Below are 16,078 nucleotides of genomic sequence, written 5' to 3'. Positions count from 1 at the left end.
GGCACTTTCCAATTTCCTATTCCTGGTTGTAATGAAGGTGGAGCCTGTTCTGATCCACAGCGATCAGCTCTCCATTTGAGTGTCAGAGCCCATCACATTCCCCATCTTGTCTTTCTACCCACCCAACCACCCATCTACTGAGGCTGTTAGTGTTTGTCTCTGATGTCGACTCAGACTAGAGTACGCTGCTTTTGCTTTCAACAAGCTGTGTGTGTGAGTCTTAAATACTGTGCACACAATAGAAGCTACAGCTGGCTGAGTAAAAAAATAAAATAAATAAATAAACTACAACCTTTTAACATCTAAGTATCATGTCGATAAATGTATTTAACGTTGCAAGGAATTGTTTGCAGACGCTCGCTGTTACATGCCATGCAAATGGCCATTATCACCCCCCCTTATAATAATACATTTAAATGACATGCATTTCCAGAATGGCGGATATGGATTGTTTCTCTGGGTCACATGGCCTGTATTTTGAATAAGAGAAAATAAAATGTATTCCTTAAATGGCGGATTTCATATTTTAGCATTCATTGTTACATATTACTTTTCTCTGCACAAAGAGAGCCCCGGCCACCATGTTCCTAATCATTTAAATCCACATGCAATCTCGCTCAGCCATCTTATCCAGGCCTGGCCATCCATTAGCTACTTCTCATTTCAGGGAGAAGCTGCAGCCCCATTAGTTCTGCCATGCTCGGCTACATTTCCATATCGTTCCATTTCAGTGTTTTCAGCCTAGAAAATGGGAAGAGTTGGGGATTAATTCCAACTAATCCTCAATTTTTCTATTGCCTTTAATTACTTGTTCTGGCCTCTGACATTCTGAATGGTCTCTTGCAATAACTTGACTTAGACGCGTTCCCCATTGTGACTTTAAGAAATGTTTGCTTATTTTTTTGCTTCCCTCTGTCTCTCTGTGTGTGCCTGTCTCTTTCTCTCTGTCTCTGTCTCTCGCTCTCTCTCTTTCTGTTTGTGTGTGTGTGTGTGGTCTCCTATAGTTTGGTAATGAGTGACACCTTGTTCTGGTGGATCCTCATTTGAGATGACTAGCTAGGCAGGTCATTTTTAATTTCTGGACCATTTTCATAAAGATTTTAGACAGCTGATGTAGACTAAACGGATGCTTGTCCAAGTGGTCTACTTAATGATCCCTAAATGTTACACTCAAGCTCTGTAAGAGTCTTCTGTCAATGTCTAACATAGCTGGTGGGAGCCACTTGCATAGTACTGCAATGCAATGTCAGACACCTGCTAAAAGGACAACATTTTAATGTGCCACATCATCTGTGTAGAATCCATGTATACATTTTTTCATAGTGAGTCATCAAGGCGTTGCAACAAGGCGATTGGCAGGTGTGTGTGACTCCTCGGTGTTGTGATAGCCCCCTTGACAGCCCTCATGAACAGCACACTAGTCACCGTGGCCATCCATGCAGAGCAGCCGTTTATGCCCCTTTGCGTTCCAAGGAGGCCCCAACGAAACGCGCCGATGAAAGTAATCTAATACCACAAATTAGCCTGTCACTTAGGCCGGATTATAACCCCCGCGAGAGCACGAGCTCAAATAACTTCTGCTTCGTTGTTCCTGGATGTAAATGGAAGAAAGAGGGAGGGAGGGGGTAGAGGGAGAGGAGAGGGAGAGAGGTGAGATGGAGGGGGAGAGAGGAGACGGAGGGAGGGAGGGGGAGATGAGGAGAAGGAGGGAGGGGGGAGATGGAGGGAGGGGAGAGAGGAGACTGAGGGAGGGGAGAGAGGAGACGGACGGAGGGAGGGAGGGGGATAGGAGAGAGAGAGGAGACGGAGGGAGGGGAGAGAGGAGACGGAGGGAGGGGGAGAGAAGAGACGGAGGGAGGGGGAGATGAGGAGACGGAGGGAGGGGGGAGATGAGGAGACGGAGGGAGGGGGGAGATGAGGAGACGGAGGGAGGGGGGAGATGAGGAGACGGAGGGAGGGGGGAGATGAGGAGACGGAGGGAGGGGGGAGATGAGAGGAGACGGAGGGAGGGGGAGAGGAGACGGAGGGAGGGGGGAGAGGAGAGTGAGGAGACGGAGGGAGGGGGAGATGAGAGGAGACGGAGGGACGGGGAGAGGAGACGGAGGGAGGGGGGAGAGGAGAGAGAGGAGACGGAGGGAGGGGAGAGAGGAGACGGGGGAGGGGGAGAGGAGACAGAGGGAGGGAGGGGGGAGAGGGAGGGGAGAGGAGAAGGAAGAAAAAAGTGTACCATTTCATTTGAAATCTGCTCAATCGCTCTCTGTGTAATTAAATAGACCCCCCCATTAAAATAAGGCCTGCTTGTTCCATTTGAACACACCCTGATTCCCTTCTGGACTTCGAGGAGCCTGCCTCGCTAATCTAAATCAATGCCTGGTTTGCCCCAGCCACCCACTCCAGCCCTATGCCTATGTAGCTGTGCTGACATGTGAGGGAGGTTGACACAAGTAAGAGAAAGAGAATGAGAGGTGTTGTTGATTCATGGCCTGCTCTGGCAAAGCTTGTCATAGGCTGTGCATTCGGAATGGTCAATGGCACTGACCTACAAATTATCACTGAAGAAAGGTTTTGAAGCCTGGGTTTGATAAGCTGTCAGGTTCACACACACACGCACATGTGTACACACACACACACACTGAGGGAATGAACAAAAAAGCATTGAGGGTGACATTGGCTGAATTTGTCAGCCATTCTTATGGTAGATGGGCTTGAGTATACACACACACACACACACACACACACAGAGAAAACACACACACAGTTAAGTTCTATTCTGGGGAAGGGCTGCTCACCTTGTCTCTCCCCCCTATCAGTCTTAACTTGAACCTCTGAACAAATGGTGCCCCAGCTTCAATGGGAGAAAGAAGGAGCCTTTGAAACATTGCTCCACAAGGTCTCTCCACTTGCAGGCAGGCAAGGACAGCAGAACAGAAATCTCCAGTCACTCTTTTGAATAGCATCTCAAATAGCTACAGTTATAATTACGCTACTGTATGTAACATCAGATGAAGACAGCAACTCTTCTATAGAATCATGTCAGGCTAATCACCGGCTTGATTATGCACATGATCTTGATGAATGATAATGATATGATGACATTTTCTGCAAGGTGTTTCTATTGCAACTGAGGTACTGTAAAATCACACCTAATGGTTCTTGGACAGCTTGACAATGTGGCAGGCAGGGTGCTTTACAACACCTTTTTATACAGTTAATCCGTCACCAAGGTAGTCGGTACAGATAGCATAATAAAGCCCTACCATTGTCTTAGACATTCATACATCTTGAATACTTAAAATGAAAACTTCAGTACCAAACAACATACAGTACTACCCATTATATGCTGTGCATCAATTTCCCAACCCTGGCTACGGTTTACTGCGCAATAAAGCAACATATTCAGTTCCATGTTTTCCAGGAAGTGATATATTACAGCTTCAGTTACAAAGTTATTAAGAGTCGGGTGCAGAGTGCTCAGAAGATAATTGGCTAACAGGTAGAACAGTCAGTCTCTGTGGCTAATTAAAGACATTAAATAATCACCTGTCTCTTCTCACCTGTCCTTGGTACAGAAATGAAGTTTCATCGAGGCTCCTAAAAATAGAGGGCTCCCTCGCTCTGACTCCTCACTTTTCACCTTCTCTTTCTCATCAAAGAGGAGCTCAGCGTGCCCGAGCACGGCTTAGACACTCTATTCATGTTTCCTCTCGCTTATTGGCTTCCGTTAATCCGAGGTGGGAATTTTTGGTTTCCGATCACACCAAGTTAGGCTAAGAAAATTGAACCTGTGACTTTGAATGCCGGATGTGGCCCCCGGGGGGATACATTGTGTAGTTATTTACCGGTACAATATCTTAACTTTAAAGGCCCAGTGCAGTCAAAAATTTGATTTTCCTGTGTTTTATATACATTTCCACACAATGAGGTTGAGGTAATGCTGTGAGATTGTGAAAATTATGATTAAGGACCTTTTTAGTGTAATAGCTGTTTGGAAAGAGTGGCTGAAATTTCTTTCTGCCTGCCTGCTGTCATCAAATGAGTTAATAGACCAATAAGAAAGAGTGTTCCAACCCAATCTGTCAATAAGAGCTAAACTCAACAGACTGTCTGCAATAGGCTGAGAGAGGCTGGACTGAGGGCTTGTGGGCCTGTTGTAAAGGCAGGTCCTCACAATGTTGCCTATGGGCACAAACCCACCGTTGTGAGATTGCAGGCAATCTCAACGCTGTATGTTACAGGGAAGACATCCTCCTCCCCCATGTGGTAAACTTCCTGCAGGCTCATCCGACATGACCCTCCAGCATGACAATGCCACCAGCCATACTGCTCGTTCTGTGCATGATTTCTTGCAAGACAGGAATGTCAGTGTTCTGCCATGGCCAGTGAAGAGCCCGGATCTTAATCTCGTTGAGCACATCTGGTACCTGTTGGATCAGAGGGTGAGTGCTAGGGCCATTCCCCCCAGAAATGTCCGGGATCTTGCAGGTGCCTTGGTGGAGGAGTGGGGTAGCATCTCACAGCAAGAACTGGCAAATCTGGTGCAGTCCATGAGGAGGAGATGCACTGCAGTACTTAATGCAGCTGGTGGCCACACTAGATACTGACGGTTACTTTTGATTTTGAAAGTAACCCCCCCTTTGTTCAGGGACACATTATTCCATTCCTGTTAGTCACATGTCTGTGGAACTTGATCAGCTTGTATCAGTTGTTTAATCATGTTATGTTCATACAAATATTTACACATGTTAAGGTTTCTGAAAATAAACACAGTTGACCGTGAGAGGACGTTTCTTTTTTTTTTGCTGAGTTTAGTTTTCAGTGTTTCCCCTCCCCACTCAGACTACTCCCAGACAGTCCGAGCACAATTCTTGCTTAAGAAACTGCTCTTTGCTAAGCAATTTGTATTTATTTTTAGCAATTTTAATTGAAAACAATCACAGTAAGGTTCTTAATTGTTACCCAGAAATGATTTGATATTGAGAGACAAAATGGCTGAAGTGGACCTTTCAAAGGGAATGTCGTTTCAGTCACACCAGATGGAGTCTGAGGTAACAACTGTTTGGAGGGATGTTAAACAGCCAAGCCCATGAACACAACTCTACTATGACATATAAACAAAGTCAGTGCATTAACACTGGTGAAATATGTCATCCTGAGGTGCCTGGAACTAAATTAGTTCTCAGCTCTCCTGTCCGATCGCATCAACAGCTCCTTAAATAACGTGTAATATTAGGCTTGTTTAAACCATATTACTGCTACAGGTGTGAATGTGCCTCAGCATCTGTGTACCCACCAGCTCTCCCAGGTGTCTTGATTGAAGGTCACTTTCCCTAGTGGGCAAAGTTGGATGCGACACCCTCATGACAGTTTCTGGTTCCAATGATGTCATAATGACAGTTTTTGGTTGTAAGGATGTCATGATTGAAAACAGTCTTTGCCGGCTGGGCCCTTGACCAAGAGGGGTGTTCAGGTCTCTAATTTGTGCCAAATGACCGTCCTAGTTGCATCACCGACTTGGATTCTACACAACAATGGTGGTGGATTAGGAACGGTATTCTTTACTGTGTCCTTAATGAGCCCCATCTTGTAATTGCAGATAATAGGTCATTTCATTGTCTTTTGTTCTAAGAATAATCAATGTAACCCCCGTCTTGTGGTGATTCTGTTGGGCTGCGTTGATTCCCATACGGTGGTTAAGTGTTTGTGAAAAGCGGCCTACCTTTAAAAGGTCAGACCACTTGGCACCCTCTGTTTTATATGATGCTACTGCACCTCAAGCAAATACTGGGGGAAAACACTCTGAAGCCTAGGTGGTTCTATACAAGGATAAATGACAGTGTCTAATGCTAGCACACAGCATGTGTACACACACAGCCTACATACACGCATTCACACACATATACACACCCACGGCCTCACACACTACAGGCATGCCCACATGCACACTCCTGCACACACACCTTCCGTAACAATCTGCATCATTCACCATGATTGGATAATTCAAGTGGCTCTCCGTTTTCGACATGTTGTCAAGTGCCAGATCTTTGAAGTCATTTGCTCCCCGCTGAACAGCTAGGACCTATTCACCCTGCAGCACTAAGGCATAATGTGGTGCCATTTCTCTATGGTTGCGTGCCATTTCTCTATGGCTACGTCCCAAATGGCACCTTAGTCCCTACATAGTGCACTACTTTTGACAAGAGCCCTATGTAATATAGGCCTATAGGGGATAGGGTGCCATTTGGGATGTAACATATGTTCCCTACCCAATACACTGCTTTCTTTCTGTAGCATCGTCTTCTGGGGTTAGGTTGTAAGGGGATGGAAACATTGCTTTAACAAAATATTGCACATGAATGTTTCAAACGGCTGCCAAAGCATGTCAATAGTCATAAAGAGTGTTGCACTTCTGAAGAGAGAATGGTAAAGAGTGACGAGAGGGGAAATATGCTGCATACAGTTAGGGAAGACATCCCACATCATACCCTCATCTATTCACATTCATGATACATGTTATTGTAATAGTGTAATTGATACAGCGGTGCAGCCCGAAGGCCTTACCATAAATAGATGACAAAAGCATAATAAAGCATGCAATGCATATGCAAGCATATGATTAAACATAAAGGATAATATAAAGATGAGAAAAATGCCAAATCAAACCAAACAGATTTTATGACAGACACTGAAGACAATGGGAAGATCAATTGAAATGTCAAACACACAAACTGAGTGTGGGGATGGTGGAAGAACATCAAAATGTGGCTAGATAAAAGGGACACAAATATTTCAAGGATCTAACTCTTTGAGACTGGTGGAGACCAGTGTCTGAATTGCACAGGAAGTGACTATCTGGCGTGATAATCTACCTCCGCAATTTGATTGTATTCTAACGTGTCTGTTTGCGCAGACAGCGCCAGCCTGGGTGGCGGTGTGGATGCTGCCTGTAAATAACACAAAACTCGACAGGTCATTACTAGTACAGGCAGATGATGCACACTTCCTCTGAGGATGCGACAAAGGTCACCCACAACAATAATCACCACTTCATCATCAATATCAGCTGTGCACATGAGAAATGCCCCGAGGAGGTAGGCCTAAGCTGAAACTCGCGAGGACAATAAGTGTCACCTCCAACTACACACACAGCTACACATACAAATGTTTCTAAAAAAAAACGTTTTCCCTTTGTCATTACGTGGTGTTGTGTGTAGATGGGTGAGAAAAAAAGTAAGTCATATGACCATTGTTATCAAGTTAGACACGAACATTATGCATTAAAGAAAAATAGCTCTTGCTGGGTTCTTTACAGTTATTTCAGTCGCATCAATCAGGAAGACAAACTTAATAAAGCGTACAAAAGGGCATAACTAGTGAATGTAAACGGCAGAACTCAAAGACGCTATTTCATAGTTCCCCCCCCCGCTATATTCATCTCTCTCTGATCAATCGGTTTCATGTGGAAGTCATTATTGGGTAGCAGTCAAGGAGCCCATCCTTTATGACTACTTCCTGTACCACCCTTCATTAAAGTAAACACTCAAAAGATATGCACTGCCTTACTACTAAAATGTTTAGACCACATTCATTCATAATTCATGAAGCCTCAGCTAAGAGAGCAATTTACCGTCCATTCCAAAATAGACCATTGTACTATGACCTCATAACGCATAGGAGGAGGAAGTGGGAAAAGGAGAGCAAGAGAGGCAGCCATCCAATCCATTGGTGTGAATGCACTGGTTTCTCCTGATTGGTAATAGTGCCAGAGTGAACTTGATGGGAAATGGATTGAAATATCACACTGGCCCCCATACGCCTGTCTGAGACGGGGTTGAATGTTGCAGCCTGCTACGTTTATGAGCTTGCCCTCTCAAATGGCTTCACATCGCCGAGTGTCATTACGGAAGGTCATTAGGACGGTTACCACTCGGAAAGGGCACTCAGCGTTGGTGTTGGGTAACGGGTGAACACTTTGAAAGTGAAAACTTTTTGAAAGGGTTCAAACTGAAGTCAGGTCAAGCATTTAGGGGTCCATGCATTTATGTCAGTTACTTACAGTATGTTGTTTGTCTTTTTCATCTCTGCTGGACATGCATCGCAATTGCCATTAGCCAGTGTGACCCGGTTAGTTCAAGATAGACATTTGAACCAGATAATATTTTGTGACAGGGTTTGGTCATTTTGTTGATCGTTTTCGACCTAAAAATCACAGGCTGTTATGACTGGTGTCACGTCTCGTTTACATTCACATTAAAGCAGGATCTGTGACAGAAGGTTCATGAAAAGTGTTTGGTGTGGCGGTCGGAAAAAAAGCTTTACTTTCGCTTCATACCGTCAGTGGAGAACATCTGTGTAGCAGAGATGCTTGTTCTGTGACCGTGCAATCGGCCCACTGCAGCTGTCCGAGGTGACAGTCGCTGTCACGGTCGAAGAAAAGAGAGGGGGGGGGTGAGAGAGAGACTAGAGAGAGAGAGGGAGACCAGAGAGAGAGAGACTAGAGAGAGACTAGAGAGAGAGACGAGAGAGACGAGAGAGAGAGAGAGAGAGAGAGAGAGAGACGAGAGAGAGAGAGAGAGAGACTAGAGAGAGAGACTAGAGAGAGAGAGAGAGAGAGACTAGAGAGAGAGAGAGACTAGAGAGAGATAATCCCTGTATCAAATCCAGCTCCAGAGAGTGGAAAGTCCAGGTTTTTGCAGTTTAACGATTTCACTCGCTTGCCTGCCAATCTCTCCATCCACAGCTTTGTCTGTCTCCCACGCCACCCTCTACCGCACTTTATTACGCTGAGGCTTTTATCATATGTTGGGCCATGTATATAGGAATAAAAGCCTATGTTTGTTCGCCGAATGTGTCAGGGCTCTTTGTTGTTATGGCCTCACAAATCCCTCTGTGGGCTACTGTGTGTCGTCTCAAAGAGGTTTGCACAGTACAGTGGCGTAGGAACAACACTCATATTGCGTGGCTTAACTGTGTGATAGCTTTGCAACTTCAGCAGATCTTTCCACTATGTAAATACAGATGTAGGATCTTAATTTGATCTCTCTGTTGCATGGGAACTGTCCTGCAATACAGGAAATGTAAAAATGTGTAATGTATTTGAGGCATACAAAGACTTCTGAAGTTTGTAATTTCCACTTTGAAATGTTTCAAGCCCCACAAAAATGTCCATGAATTATAATTCACATTTCCTGTTGTTGCAGGATTATTTTCCTGCTGTAGAAAACTGGCTCAAATTAAGATCCTACGTCTGTAAGTCTTGATGAATAAATGTCTTCCCTTTCCTGAGTTCTTTCCTCTTTACAGTATGTATGTAGGCCAAGGTCGACGGAGTCTTTTGTCCACATTATGAAAACTATTATAGTTTGGTCCTTCAAGGCAAGGATATGAGTGACGTGTTACGCGGCAAAATATTTTTAGGTTTAACAAATAGGACAGAATGATTTGACATGTATCCATGACATGTATAGTCTGTCTTCACAAGGGAATACAGCTTTTCCGCTATCTGTTCCCCTTGGCAAACGTGGTCTTAGATTTCAGCCCCACTCTTAAATGATTGAATCTCAAGTTTCTTAAAAAGTCACCTAGTTATGCTATCCATCCCTGACAAAAGTTCTAGAACTTGCAGCAGCTTGACCCATTGGCTGTGAGAACACTCCATCGCTCGTCTTTGTTCTTATATCAGCCTGAATAGACTTACTGATGCAAACACTCACTCTGGGTTGAAAGAGATCTTGGCCTGTCCTGTCTGTAGAGTGCCAGCATCTCGCTTTTACCTCGGGTCAGAATCCATCATTCTCTGTCCATGGGGAAGGCTGACCTACAACCTTCTCCTCACCACAACGGCACAGGGGGAACTTATCAAAGTCTGTGAACACAACCTTGCTCTCCACAGATCATCCAAGGAGCTCGGCAGAATCTAGTAATGATTTTGGGGAATAGGCTAACTTTCAGTTCACCTGTTGGAACCACAGTGAGGACCAGCCTCATAAGCAGTCCAGCATAGCTTGTGGATGGGAATGAATCATATGGTCTTCATCCAATCACAGTTGGCCTATATAGTAATACTATTCAGTCTAGTCAATAATTGTACTCTAGAGTATTTGGTGTTCAAGAACAGTTATGAGGCAAATACTCAGTTCACTGCTACCAGTGGCAATGCTCTCATATCAAAACCATGCATTATGACACAGTTTCATATATTTATGTAGAATATAGTAATTAACATGAATATGTGCAAAAACAGCATAATTACATCACTATGTCATATTTGCATTGGTAATTGTTGGTGCTCAATGAAGACAGGTGTAATTGCTGGTCATTAAACAGTAACAGCGTTTAACATTCAACTCCTGACTTTATGACAACCTGCTAAATATAGATATTATCACATTAAAAAGGTAATAATGCATATTTACATCTTATTAATGCAACATAATATAGTTTTTTTTAATATATATTTTTTTTTTACCTTTGTCATTATTTAATTAAATGAAAATACTACAGTCAATTCCCTTGTTTTTCATTGCATTCACTTCAGCTAATTTTACAGATAGATCAGCTGTGCATGCACATTTTTTCTGAGCGGGAAAACTTTTTGTGAAGTGGTCCTTCCATAGCCAATGCAACCGCTCCACTCAGCAAGGTCAAGTTGAGTCTTTTGAAAGCCTGCTCATTGGTCTGTAACTATTCCATTTGTTTCAGAGAGAGAAGAAGTCAATAGAATAGGAAGGGGCCTACGAACAGAGTTCACAGGAAAGGAAAAATATTTCTTGCTTCATTCAGTTTTAAACTAATGCACTTTGTACTCTTGAAAGAAAATCAAATCTATACTCCATAGGCCATACATCAAACAACAGACCTTACTGCAACAGAGATATAAAAAGGGAGAAAAGTCCCATTCCAGATGAATTTGAACACAGATTTCAATTAAGGGAAACCACTGAGGTGGCACAAGTGAACAATACTGTGTTCTTCAAATGAACCATTTGAATAGAGGTATTGTATCGTTAATATCAGCGCACATCCATAGAGTAGAGGCAAAAGAAAAAGAAACTCATCCTCACAAACCAGATTTTAATTATACAGTACATTTCTATGTGGTTTATTACTGTTTGGTTTGTTTTTGCTCTCCTCTAAACTTTTGTGTGATATTCGTGTTTTGTGCCTGCAGCAATCAGCTGCATACATTATGCATATTTCCTCTGGGTCTATTCTGTGACAAAAAGCCATGCATTAAACATGAAGTTGTATTTGAATAAAACCCACAAATTAGAACTTGACGCTTGCACTTTGACACTATCTTAACTCGAAAATAAGTGTGAGTCTCCTCCTTTCTGTCTAAAACTACAGTACAATTAAAAATAGTAATTTCACACAGTGGCGATGTGGAATATTTAGGTAACTCAAATCCCGCTGCTTGAAGCCCAGCGCACAATTTTTTAAAATGTTTTATCTGCACCCTTACTTTCATAGTTTCCCATGAAATGAAAAGGCTTTGCAAGAATACTAACCATGCACAAAATGGTTCTTTACTTCACAGACCTGTGTTTTGTCAGAGAAACCCCTCATGTGAGGTAGTGGTCTATGTGAGTGTTCAAGGAGGAGTGAAAACCTAGGAAGGGGATGAATAGTTTGCTAAATCAACACTTTCACTGATCCCACAATCATTTTTTAACATTCAGTGAAGAAGGTGAAAATTGAGTTGTTGACTAGAAAGAGGCTAATCATGTGATTGTTTGTACTGTGCATGGCTGACTGTGTGGTATACTGGCACAGCTATGCAGCGTCATAGTAACATCCACTTATTATGGGAGACGTGGAATGAACAGTCCATTTTTACAAATCCTGTATTGAAAAATGGAATCCTGTGCAAGGCCACCATGGCAGCTCAGTGCTATATTAGAGTGGTCCGTCTTGTATCTGTTTTATCGACCGGCCATCTTTTAATCACTATTTCCACACTCAAAGGCTGGCTCCCATTTCATGATTACAAAAATAAAATGAACTAGATGAATAATCTGATAATCCCTGTGAGAGATACGCAATCTATACGTCAATGATCGAGGCGGAGGAAGACAGGGGGTGTTGAAAGAAAAGGGGTAGACGAAGCATGTCACTGTCTCTGCCTCGTGGCATCTGATACCTCGCCTCTTCCAGTAATTACTGCACCACTTGTGTCTTGTGTTTTGAAATTTGATCATTTCCTGTCAAGGATAGCAAGCAATGCCAAATGGTTTATGTATTCTGTCCCCATCTCAACCACACTTCATTAGGGAGAAAAGGAGTGCAAGGGTAAGGCTGAAGGAAGGGATTCATTCTGAGTTGAAGAACCCAGGCTCCTCTCTCGTCTCCTCCCTTTGTGGAGCCACAGCCCACGGGTCTGTCAAGGCCTCTGCCCTGCTGAAATGGTGAGGGCCTGTGTGGGGGTGACAAAGGGCCTCGCCTGCTCTGAGTGGCCCTTTGGCTCCTGTCATAGAGAGAGAGGTAATTAGGAAATGTGGTAGAGACGGAGGTAAAGCAAGTGAATGAAACTGGAGATTTAAAATACATATATATACATTTCACCTTTATTTAACCAGGTAGGCCAGTTGAGAATAAGTTCTCATTTACAACTGCGACCTGGCCAAGATAAAGGAAAGCAGTGCGAAAACACAACAACAACGAGTTACACAAACAAAAGTACATTCAACACAATAGAAAAATCTATGTACAGTGTGTGCAAATGTAGAGGAGTAGGGAGGTAAGGCAATAAATAGGCCATGGAGGCGAAATAATTCCAATTTAGCATTAACACTGGAATGACAGATGTGCAGATGATGATGTGCAAGTAGAGAATAGAGATACTGGTGATGAGGGGGATGGGCAGAAAAAGATAGAGAAGGAGATAATGAAGGAGAAGATAGAGTTGAGTAGTTGGCTAGTGTGTAGGCTTCCGGTGTGCAGAGGTTGGCCTGATGCCTGATGCAATTGAAAGCACATCTCCTACAACACTGGAGAAGACGCTACTAGAGGGACGCTTGGTGTGCCTTTCTTGGAAGTGGATTTGAAAAGGCAGGAGCAGAATGAATGTGAACCACGGGACTTCAATAGTCAAATGTCTTCCTCTTTTCGCACTGATCCAAATGAACACGATTGGTGAAAGTAATATGGCAGAAACCAACGGGATGATTTTCTTTCACCTGTCCAGTTGTTACAGATCAACGTCGATGAATAATAGCTATGTGGAGAGAGGAAGTCTCTTAAGACCACTGAGATGCAACGGCCATGTTTTGGATGACCTAAATGCCTAACGTGCGAGATGCTGAAGTAGACAATGAGATGCTTGTGTAAGTGTAGCCGTGTATCTCCCTTCACCCTCTCTGTTTTTCTCTCGCAGGATGAGTGAGAGACACACACAGCAAGGAAGTAAAGGGGTTCTACTTCTAATGGTCTGCATGGTGACTCTGCTGGAGATGGCTAGACCAACAGAAGGTCACAGAGGTAAGGACAGTACGGTACACCTGTAAGAAGGGGCGTGTTATGATGAGCGTCTGTTGGCTGTCATGGACAAATTGGAGCATGCTCATTGCCTTTTTTAAAGTTCATTTTGGCAGATGCCTACTACTGACTGTACAAAACATTATAAACAGACTGACCAGGTGAATCCATATGAAAGCTATGATCCCTTATTGATGTAATTTGTTTAATCCACTTCAAATCGGTGTAGATGAAGGGGAGAAGACAGGTTAAAGAAGGATTTTTATGCCTTGAGACAATTGAGACATGGATTGTGTATATGTGCCATTTAGAGGGTGAATGGGCAAGACATAATATTTACGTGCCTTTGAACGGGGTATGGTAGTCTTTTTATTTAATTTAACATTTGTTTAACTCGGCAAGTCAGTTAAGAACACATTCTTATTTAAAATGATGGCCTAGGAACAGTGGGTTAACTGCCTTGTTCAGGGGCAGAACTACCGATTTTGACCTTGTCAGCTCGAGGATTCGATCTAGCAACCTTTCAATGCTCTAACCACTAGGTTACCTGCCGCCCCGGTGCCAAGCGGACCGATGGAATACTCTCAACACCTTGTCGAGTCCATGCCCCAACGAATTTAGGCTGTTCTAGGGGCAAAGGGGGATGCAACTCAATATTAGCAAGGCATTCCTTGCTAATGTTTTGTACATTCATCCTGCTAGTTTAGGTGATGTCTGATCTGAGCCTTCACATTATAATAACTTTTTATAGCCTATAGTATGCCTAGACGTTTTATCTTAGGTCATAGATGATTAAATGCACCTGGTGTTCCATCGGTAAAGGATTGTGTGATAGGGTTTAAATGTGTGAAAGAGATGTAATTCTAAATACTTCCCTTGTCTTGTTAAGACAAGCTGGGACACCACTAGAACCCAGTGAGATCAATTATGGCATCTCAGTAACATTACAAGTGTGGGGCAACTCAAATGTTTCAACATCATTGGTTTTAACACTGGGAGCCTCACTGACAATCCACTGTTGCAGATAATTGGCAAGGTGATTCCGTAGACATGCAGGATGGCCATTCGTGGACATGACAGAAAATATTTAGCTTTCTTCTGTCTGTCGACCAATTAAAGTAGGGCATGGGCCTCCAGCATGTGGCTTTTGATTGGCAGCGATCCTTACTCAAGGCGCTCATCATTTCTGCCGGAATTGGATCAGAATAATCTCGCACACGTTCAATTTCTATCTGATAGCTTCAGCAGCCCTCTAATTTCCCTCGGGTGTTATTTCTGTTGCTGTAAACCTGTTATCATTCCAGGGATGAAATCAATCCAGAACACATTCAAAGTCAAAAAAATACATTCTTCCCAGAGAACACAAGAAAAAAATTAATTATACCATTGAAAAAAATAACCACCCTAAGTAAATATTGTTGGTTTCGGCAAGCAAAGAAATTGATTTTCTAATGCACTTTGTGTCCTATTTGAGTGCTCGCAATACTTTTTTTTATTAGTGGCTTCTGTCAGCAAAAAGCTGCATAAATTTGTATATCTTCAAAACACTCTTCCCTCTTTTCGCTTTGACGTGCCTGGCTTTAATTTGCTGAGATGTGCAGGAAGAGTGATCTGCCTCGCCTTCCGAGTTGCTCTCTCTGGTTCACCTTGTATTTGCCACTATATTGAGTTGTTTACACGGCCAAGGTGCAATACTGGAGAGGCACAACAAGAGCACTTGACCCTATTGGCACTCCTACCGGATACACATCCTTGGAATAAGAGATCCAAGGACCTTTACAATCCTTATCACTACAATGATCCACTGTCCTTGTAAAGTCAGTGGAGGAATGTTTCTGATCATCTATATTTTTCCTAGTATTCCAAGTATTGATCCAATGGGAAAACACTGGACACATACAATTAGCACTGAGACTAAACATATAGCTTTAGTTTGTCCAATGGTTTGTCCAATTACTGTCATAGACCATTAGCGCATTGCAATAAAATGTACAATGAAGCATGGTCTCACTCCAAAGGTTTACAACCTATTCAGCCTACTTAAAAACATTGTGAGAATGTCCTTATCCCCCCATTATACGGAAGCAATTCTATTTGAATTATAGGCAACCCAGAGCGAGTATCCTATTATGTCTGTAAGTGCATTTGATCTTCTTTGTCGATTTCCAGTGTTTGTTGGGAAATCAGTTGGCTGGTAACAGTGCAAATGGATTCCCAAAAAAGAAACACTGTTCTTTTCCTCAAGAGCACAGTTCCCGACCATTTGGGAGTCCTATCTTTCTTTCTTTTTTTCTGAAACAGCACAATCTATACTTCTTGGTCAAGAATAGATCAGCAATTGCATTACCCTCGGGAAAATACATTTTATTTCACTTCTTAATCTGATTTGTAGTGTGCCTTGAGGATTTCACTTCATAGACTGTCCGCTTCAGTGGAGCCCTGCAATAAAAGGTATCTTATGAGAGAGAGAGGTGTTCACTACCAATTTACATGATCAAAATGATGACAAAACAGTCTTCTATCTATCGCCCAAGCTTGAAAAGCTATTTGCGCCACTGGCTGTCTTCACTTGCACTATTTCTATAATTACATATTCAGAATTGAT

The 16,078-nt window shown here is 43.0% G+C and overlaps 1 protein-coding gene across 1 annotated transcript in view; it reads left to right on the top strand.

Annotated features, from left to right (window-relative positions):
* The window catches only part of LOC110490402 (chemokine-like protein TAFA-2), a 56,731-nt gene that overhangs the window by 22,996 nt on the left and 17,657 nt on the right, over window positions 1–16,078 (top strand). Inside the window, exon 2 of the mRNA XM_021563777.3 lies at window positions 13,373–13,476. Within this exon, the coding sequence (XP_021419452.1) occupies window positions 13,374–13,476 (103 nt within the window). The 5' untranslated portion in view covers window position 13,373. The remainder of the gene's footprint in view (window positions 1–13,372; window positions 13,477–16,078) is intronic.

The sequence above is a fragment of the Oncorhynchus mykiss genome, chromosome 15, assembly GCF_057628025.1.
Source record: "Oncorhynchus mykiss isolate SJ-2025 chromosome 15, ASM5762802v1, whole genome shotgun sequence".
NCBI lineage: Eukaryota > Metazoa > Chordata > Actinopteri > Salmoniformes > Salmonidae > Oncorhynchus > Oncorhynchus mykiss.
This window is presented reverse-complemented; position numbering and strand designations above follow the sequence as displayed.